Source organism: Phyllobates terribilis, unplaced genomic scaffold, assembly GCF_046119375.1.
Source record: "Phyllobates terribilis strain yellow unplaced genomic scaffold, ASM4611937v1 Scaffold_5__5_contigs__length_657084704, whole genome shotgun sequence".
Classification (NCBI taxonomy): domain Eukaryota; kingdom Metazoa; phylum Chordata; class Amphibia; order Anura; family Dendrobatidae; genus Phyllobates; species Phyllobates terribilis.
In genome coordinates, this window is record NW_027362765.1 from 96,888,023 (window position 1) to 96,896,195 (window position 8,173).

Below are 8,173 nucleotides of genomic sequence, written 5' to 3' on the forward strand. Positions count from 1 at the left end.
TCAGCGTCGTTGTTTTTGTTCGTTTTTTCGCTTTCTTACTTGCACCCTGCACTCCACCAAGAACCGGGGAATCGTCTCAAGCTTCCATTTGCCCGGAGTCACCGACCTCGCACTCATTACGGCTCCTGCAGCTATTTTTCTATGGGCGCAGCCATATTGACGTCCTAGCCAATGAGCACAGCTGAAACGCCTGGTCTGCGTTGCAGTTGGTGTTTCTCTTAACGTGGCGGTTATTGGCTGTGCTCTTGGTAATTGCGCGCTGATTGGCTGATGGGGAGGAGGCTGCGCTGGGATTGGAGGACGCCGCTTCCGGCTGTCAGTGAGGTCCCGGCGGCTGGGAGGATGGCGGTGCTGGGCAGGTTGACGTTCCTGCAGCAGGTGAGCGCTGGCCACCGAGCTGACACTTCTCCCCGCTGCATCTGTTCTTTACAGCGTGTCTGCTTGTTGTTGACTATCTCTGGGTGAAATCATTGGAACGCTCCTTTAAAGGGATCTTCCATGTCTTTAATGTTTTCTATTTAGATCATTAACATTTTTTTTTTAAATAATTAATTCACATTTTTTTACTTTTTTGAAGTGGACCCAGTGGTTCTGCTGTACTTACACTAGAAGCTTAGGACTTTTTACAAAACTGTGTTTACGCTGACCTCAGTTACAATTCTAGTCTGTTCCTCAGATCTCTGTCAGGAATCTGACCCAACACACTTAGAAAATTAATTTGCTGGCGCTCCCTGTGATTCATATTCTTACCCTCTAAATGACTCTCCTTTAATTGCCTGTTTTGTTTTGCATTTACTACAGCGCCCCCTGGTGTTGTATATAGAGTGTTGTTAATGGGACTGGAGTTCCTTTTTAATGCATCCTCTCCTTTTTTTTCCCCAGCTTCCACTGCTATTAAAGGGGACCTCCGATGATGACACCCCCTGCCCTGGATACCTGTATGAGGAAATAGCCAGTATCCTTTACTGCCTCTGTCCAGGGGTGCGGCTGAATATGTCCATAGGTGCTATTAATTTAAATTTGTACCCTATAATACCTATATAATGCAGAGGTTGCACGTCTCGGGGGTTCCACAGTCCTAAATAGGTTCTTCAGATTGACAAAAGATGTCTGAGTCTAGTGTTCTATGTATGTGGCTCAGTGGACAAGAGCTCCATCAATAGACAGATCAAAGAATTTCATGTCTATTTAGTAAACACCTTAAAGGCAAAGACTACAGATTGATACAAAGCCGTGTGAATGTGTGGCGCACTTCAACCCTCATCTGGCCATGTGTCTGTGGATGGTTCCCTTTTCCTTCTCCTACTCGCCGCTTCCCTTCCCCCCCCCCCCCCCCCCCCCCTCACCGGTTCCCTCGCTCCCCCCCCCCCCCTCGCCGGTTCCCTTTTCCTTTCTCCCCTCACCGGTTCCCTTTTCCTTTCTCCCCTCGCCGGTTCCCTTTTCCTTTCTCCCCTCGCCCCTCGCCCGTTCCCTTTTCCTTCCCCAGGACCATCCGAGCAGACCTATTGTAATTTGGGGGTGACCTGCTTAGCTATACAATGCTGGGTTCAAATCCCACTAGGGATAAGTTATATGTTCCTCCTCACCTGCTCTCATGAATCTCCTCCTTATAATAAGTCCCTTGGATGATGTTGACCCCTAACCCGATATTCAGAGATCTCCCACGAGTCTTCCTGGAGCTGCCAGTGCCTCTTGGAGTATCTTCTGAACAGTCTGCAGAACAACTCGTGTCACGTGAAGCTGAAGGTGGGTGCAGTGTAGTGGGGTCAGGTAGATGGGCGCAGCACGGTGACGTCCGATCATCCTCCTAAAGTTGTCATTTCCAGGTGCTGAAGATCCTGCTCTATCTCTGCTCTCATGGCTCCGATCAGATCATCCAAGATCTCAGACGTAACGCGGTGTACATACAGGAGGCGTCAGGTAGGAGAATCCTTTATATACGCCCCCTGTCATTATTACACTTCCCGTCAGTGATCTGGGCTCGCTCTGCTCGCTTATAGGGACTATGACTGAATCCAAGTCACAAGCCGTATCGGTGATTGAGCCTGACCTAAGTGTTGTCATGGTCAGATCTGTTAAAGGGGTTTTCTAGGCCCTAATAGGCTATCATTGTTAGTCTGTTTACTGTAAGTCGTATCTGTATTTTGTATGTAACCCTCATGTACAGCACCATGGAATCAATGGCGTTATATATATAATACTGATGGCCTGTCCTGATCTGACTCCTCTGTGATCAGCTGACTGAAGGGGTGAAGCGGTTAGGGCGCGCCACACTGCCGTCCACCGTGGAGTGGCCGTGACTGGTACTGCAAGTTCTCTCCTATTCATTTGTATGTGACAGATTTGCAGTACCATTCATGGCCATTAACCAATAAGTGTGCTATGCCACTTCAGTCAGCTTATGGTAAAGATGGTGGTAGTCAGACCTGACTAATTAGTAACAGAGGGCTTATATTCTCATGATATGCAATAACTTACTGAGAGTCGGGGGTCCGACCGCTGGGACCTGCACTGATTTTTCAGAATAGGAAATGTTTTTCCCCAACATAAGATGTCATGGAAGATCGGACTACCGACCAACACTCCATTCATTCTCTTCATTCAGCCCCATAGGGAATGAATGTAGCTGCGGTTGAGCTTACGCAGTGCCGCTCCATTATAACAGGGATGACAATGCCCCATTCTGGCTATCAGTGCTGGTCTCTGAGGTTGGGCCCCCACAGATATCGACCGGGGACAAGTGATAACTTTTTTTTACCAGACAACCCCTTTAAGTCAATTTTCTGATTTTGCACTTTGGTTTTCTTCCTCTCCTTCTTCCAAAAACCAGAACTTTTTTTTAGTTTACTTTACCTATGAGGTTTTGTTTTTGCTTTTATTTTTTTAAATAAAACTGCCTTGTTTCACCATTCTTTGAGAATCTTTCTGCTGATGGAGCTGTGTGAGCGCTTGTTTTTTGCATTGGCGAGTTGTGGCTTTTATTGAGACATATAGCGGTTGAAATAAGTATTGAACACGTCCCCAATTTTCTAAGTATATATATATATATTATTTCTAAAGGTGCTATTGACATGAAATTCTCACCAGATGTCGGTAATAACCCATCCAATACATACAGGCAAAGTAATCATCCATAGATGTCCATGTAATAATGAGAAATGACACTGGGAAAAGTATTGCACACACTTATTGAAATCTAATTAATACTTCGTACAAAAGCCTTTGTCGGTGATGAGCTTAAAGATGCCTCCTGTATGGAGAAACTAGTCGCATGCATTGCTCAGGTGAGATTTTGGTACATTCTTCATATCTTGAAGGTCTTGTGGGCTCCTTCTATGAACTCTGAGCTTTAGTTCCTTCCATACATTTTCTATTGGATTCAGGTCAGGTGATCGGTTGGGCGTTTCTAGCAGCTTTATTTTCTTTTTCTGAAACTAATTGAGATTTTCCTTGGCTGTGTGTTTGGGGTCAGTCGTGCTGAAATGTTCAACCTTGCTTCATCATCATCCTGGTAGATTGGCAGCTGATTTTTATCAAGAATGTCTCTGTACATTTGTCCATTCATCCTTCAGTTACAGTATATGAAGTTTACCAGTGCCGTATGCTTAAAAACAGCCCCACACCATGTTGTTCCCACCTCCTAACTTGACTGTTGGTATGGTGTTTTTAGGGTGATATGCAGTGCCTTTTGGCCTCCAATCATAGTGTGTATTATGGCATCCAAAGAGTTCAATTTTGTTCTCATCTGACTATATTCTCCCAGTATTTTACAGGCTTGCCTAAATGTTGTTGAGCAAACTGTAAACGCGCTTGAACATGTTTTTTGTTCAGCTATTGTGTGGTGTGTGCATACAGGCCATGAAGGTTGAGTGCATTACTTGGGGTGCTTTCACGCTGCGTTTTGGCACCAATTCGTTGGTCCCATTGGGGCTTGCGTCCGAACCCCCACACAAAACGGGATTCGGCGTATGCACAGACGGGTTCATAAACAATAATGGTGCCTACAGAGTGAACATGTGCTCTGTTGTGCATCATTTTAGGGCGTGTACGCCAACTGGAGACAGACACCCACACAATTGTTTTCTTTGAAACAATTGTACCTGCTCATTCCAGGTCTTTCTGTAGCTCTCCACAGGTGGTCCTTTGCTCTTGAACAACTCTTCTGATAATTCTTTTCACTCCTCTGTCTGAAATCTTGCAGGGAGCACTTGGTCATGGCCGGTTTATGGTGAAATGATTTTCTTTACACATCTGGATTATGACCCCAAAAGCGCTCACTGGAACCTTCAGTAGTTTAGAAATTCTTCTGTAACCAATGCCATCAGCATGTTTTACAACAATAAGGTTGTGAAGGTCTTGAGACAGCTCACTGGTTTTACCCATCATGAGATATTTTTTTGTCTGGCACATTGGTGAGGAGACACCTTTTTATAGACGATCAGATGAACCAGTTATTTTTCACTAAGTGGCAGGATTGCTTTCTAATTACTGATAGATTTCAGCTGGTGTCATGACTTTTCATGGCTTTTTGCATCTCTATTTCTTCATGTGTTAAATCCTTTTTCCCTGTGTAATTTCTCATTATTACACATAACTTAATTTATGGACGCAGTATTACACTATATAGTATATTGTCGTACTCCTGTGAAGAATGCTTCGTAGAAGGACAAACATGGCACCTCCCAGGGGACCCCAGCTGCTGGCACCCTGCGATCGCTTTATAGGGGTTGGGGCAATGGGTGCAGGTGCACGAGTCTTTTAAATGCAGCCGTCTTTAGCTGTTGGCGCTGCTTTTAGGCAGCTATATTACTTATGACACAGCTTGCGTCTGCCAGGCATGGTGCGGGCTCAGCCTGAGCCTTTCCTTATACATGTACCCAGACTGACGTACAGTTATGTCAGGGTGCGCAAAAGGGTTAATGACCTATTTCAAGGTTATCCGCGTTTAAAGTCTTATAAGACCCCTTTTAAAGAATGAAATCCCTGAAGCCATCTTGTAGAGCTGGAGTCTGGTCCCCCTTCTCAGCCCACACTTTTGTGTGATTACTATGAGGGTTCCCTTTATCAGGTGCAGAGAGAGACTGGCTGAGACCGCACTACAAGATTGGCCGTGTTCCCCACCAAAGCAGTCAAGGGCATGTATTTGTATGGTGATATCAGGAAGTAAGGTCCAGGCAGGGCTCTACCTATATTCCCATTATTAGCACACATCCTGCCATTTTTTCTGTGATCACTGGACATGTGTCTTAGCTTTCATGTTTCTCTTCACAGCTGTTAGCGGACCCCCAGACCCTCTGCATGGTATCAGCCTGTACCAGAGGGTGCGATCGGCCGGTCAGGTAAGTCTGCACACTTTACTGTACATAGGGGATATTCCAGGAGGACGTACAGATCAGTCACAGGTGCTGTTTTGCTTTTGTCTTCTTGTCCAGGAACTCGTGGGCAGCTTATATACAGATCCCGCACCGCATAATCCCAATATGGTGCCAAACAAGGAGAGGTGCCAGCCCGGTAATGTGCCAGGACCGCTAGTATTTGTTTTATCCCCTTTTTAATTAAGTGGCTCCATTTGCTAATTGCTCTATCACTTTTTTACAGGAATGGGGTCTCAGCTCTCCCGCTCACAAGGGTTTGGCTATACCCAGGAGAAGCAGAATTTAGGTAATTTCTTGCTCATTGTATTAATATATCTACAGATTAAAGGAGAGTCCTTCTTCTACTTGAGAATTAGAGGGCCGCAGTCCATCATATTGGGAGTCATGGGACCTCCATACGTTCTCGGCCTGTAACTTCTTGGACTGATTGCTGCTCCTGCGCTGTCATTTGTTTCCTTCACTATTTCTAACACTAGATGGTGCCATTGTCTAGGATAATTTCCCCAGATGCAAATAATGAGTCGTCTGATCCCTGTCCACGGATTGGATGTGGACTATCTTGTGCCGCTATCCAGACAGCCATCTTTTGGGAAGAGCTACCATAGTTCTGTATTTTGGATTTCCAAAAATATGCTTTTAAAAGAGGATTCCAGCCAGGATCATGACCTAAGTGATAAATGCAAGATCATAGAGCTGGGATCCAAAACGAGGGACCCTGGAAACTTGTTTTTCCCCATCTGCTCAGTCCGTGACTGAGTCGGACCCCCAGTGCATAGCTAATGAAGTTAAAGGGGTATTCCCACCAGGAGCAGTGAGGGTCCCGTAAGCTACTTAGTTTAGAGGACTGTTCACACAAGATAAACTCTCCGCTGTGAGAAGTTAATGTTCTCAAGATTTCCCTTTCTACTGACAGCAAGCAGTGGAGGCTTTATAGGCGGTGACAGTCTTCCTCATACAGGTACCCCGAGTGAAGCCCTGCTGAGCGGCATACAGAGAGCAGCCTTCGCTGTGACGCAGAAAGTGCTGGTCGGAGCAGGGTCGCCGTCCCCTTGTGTCTGGGATCAGACGGATGACACCTACAAGCCGGTGGCGGTGCCCGTGGGCGAGCAGCATCCATCCACAGGAAAGCCGATGCCTCCCGGGACTCACAGAGGTGAAGCACATCTGATCGGCATGGGGGTCAGTCTTACACGCTTATATACTCATGTAGATTTCCTTCCAGGCAGTCATCGCTCCGGGGTACCCGGGGGGGGATGGGACGACAGCGACAGTGGTCACAGCTCCCAGGACTCCTTCCATAACAAGTCTCCACGCAGCCAGTCCTCGGATGCTGGGAGCAAAACGGGCAGCGATGGGCAGTCCCGCAGCAGCAACCGAGAGAGCACAGAGATTTCTGAAAGGTAAACTGATCGCACTGACTGTGCATGTAAATATGGCGCCTCCATTCACTGACAGCAAGCAGACATTCGGAAATAGTGAGAAATTGAAACACAATATTTTTTAGAATATAGTGACAGATAGATAGGTTTTGATTGGTGGGGGTCTGCAGGCTTGGACCCCCCCCCATGATCACTGACACAGAGGGACAGCAGCCTGTTGAGGTGAGTTAGCCAAAGATGGGTTCAATAAAAAGTCTATAATCCTGGCTTTGGCTAATGAGAAGAGACAGATGAGTTTTTACCCCTTGCTTTAGCTATCACTGGGGGTCTCAGCCCCTGCCCCCCCACTGATAAAAACTTCCTGTCCTTAAAGGGGTATTTCAATCTCCAAGATCCTATCCCAATATGTAGTAGGTATAATAGCAAATACATCCAATTAGAGATGTAGTATAGTTCTTCTGATTCGCTATGTCTCTTTCCTCTCTTGTGCAGGCATTGCAGGACCTTAGGTATCCATGACTATGACCACTAATATAGTGACAGTTAGCTAGTTGCTAGTGGTCGTAACCATGGATACCTAAAGCCCTGGAATGCCTGCACATGAGGAAAGAGACATAGCGAATCAGAAAAACTATACTACATCTCTAATTGGAGGTATTTGCTAATATTTATTATTATTATTATTATTATTATTATTACACCTATTACATACTGGGATAGGATCTTGGAGATGGGAATACCTCTTTAAGACTTGTCAAGTTCTGTGAACGTGCAGGTACATTTTAAATTGCCAAAAAATGAAAAGTTCTGCAACTTTCTAATATACTTTGTCAATTTTTCACAATTTCTGATTTCTGCTTAATGTCAGTGAATGAAAACAGCCACAGAACCAAGAACCTATTCAGACCTAATACTTCTCACACCTGAGGGGTTTTTTTAAACAAAATGGTCTGGTACATTGTAGCAAACTATCAGAACAAGGGAGGGATTTGTGCCGCTGATGTATTTAGCTCACAGAGGATTTTCTACAGGGGATGTGATTGTAACAAATCCTCAGCTGTGTTGGGTATCAAGTTTTCAGTTTCTAGATTTAGAGAATGTTCCCGTTTATTGACAGCAAGCGGGGATCTTGCAAATTGGAGTTGTCAGATGTCCGGTAAGCCAGTCATGCGTCTTTGTCTCGTACAGGGTGGAAGCTGCTCATCCGGGCGACTGTCTACAGGAGGCGCAGTTAGTTTTGACCATCACCAGGGGGCAAAAAGTGTTCCTCACCCAAGAGGAGGTGCAGCATTTTATTCGAGGGTGAGAACAATGAGGGGCGGCGTACTGCTTCACATTGGGGTCCAAGAATCGGATCAACTGTCGAAGATGACGTGGAACATTTTTATTTAATGATGGAGTTTGCAACTACTTTGATCT

General features: G+C 45.6%; 1 protein-coding gene across 1 annotated transcript in view; it reads left to right on the top strand.

Moving 5' to 3' along the window:
• Positions 1-270: 270 nt before the first annotated feature.
• Positions 271-8,173, top strand: part of TEPSIN (TEPSIN adaptor related protein complex 4 accessory protein) — a 10,943-nt gene continuing 3,040 nt past the window's right edge. Inside the window, exons 1-10 of the mRNA XM_073680998.1 lie at positions 271-378; positions 883-955; positions 1,655-1,746; positions 1,827-1,920; positions 5,272-5,339; positions 5,433-5,511; positions 5,599-5,661; positions 6,334-6,528; positions 6,598-6,775; positions 7,943-8,056. Coding sequence (XP_073537099.1) covers positions 271-378; positions 883-955; positions 1,655-1,746; positions 1,827-1,920; positions 5,272-5,339; positions 5,433-5,511; positions 5,599-5,661; positions 6,334-6,528; positions 6,598-6,775; positions 7,943-8,056 — 1,064 coding nt within the window. The remainder of the gene's footprint in view (positions 379-882; positions 956-1,654; positions 1,747-1,826; positions 1,921-5,271; positions 5,340-5,432; positions 5,512-5,598; positions 5,662-6,333; positions 6,529-6,597; positions 6,776-7,942; positions 8,057-8,173) is intronic.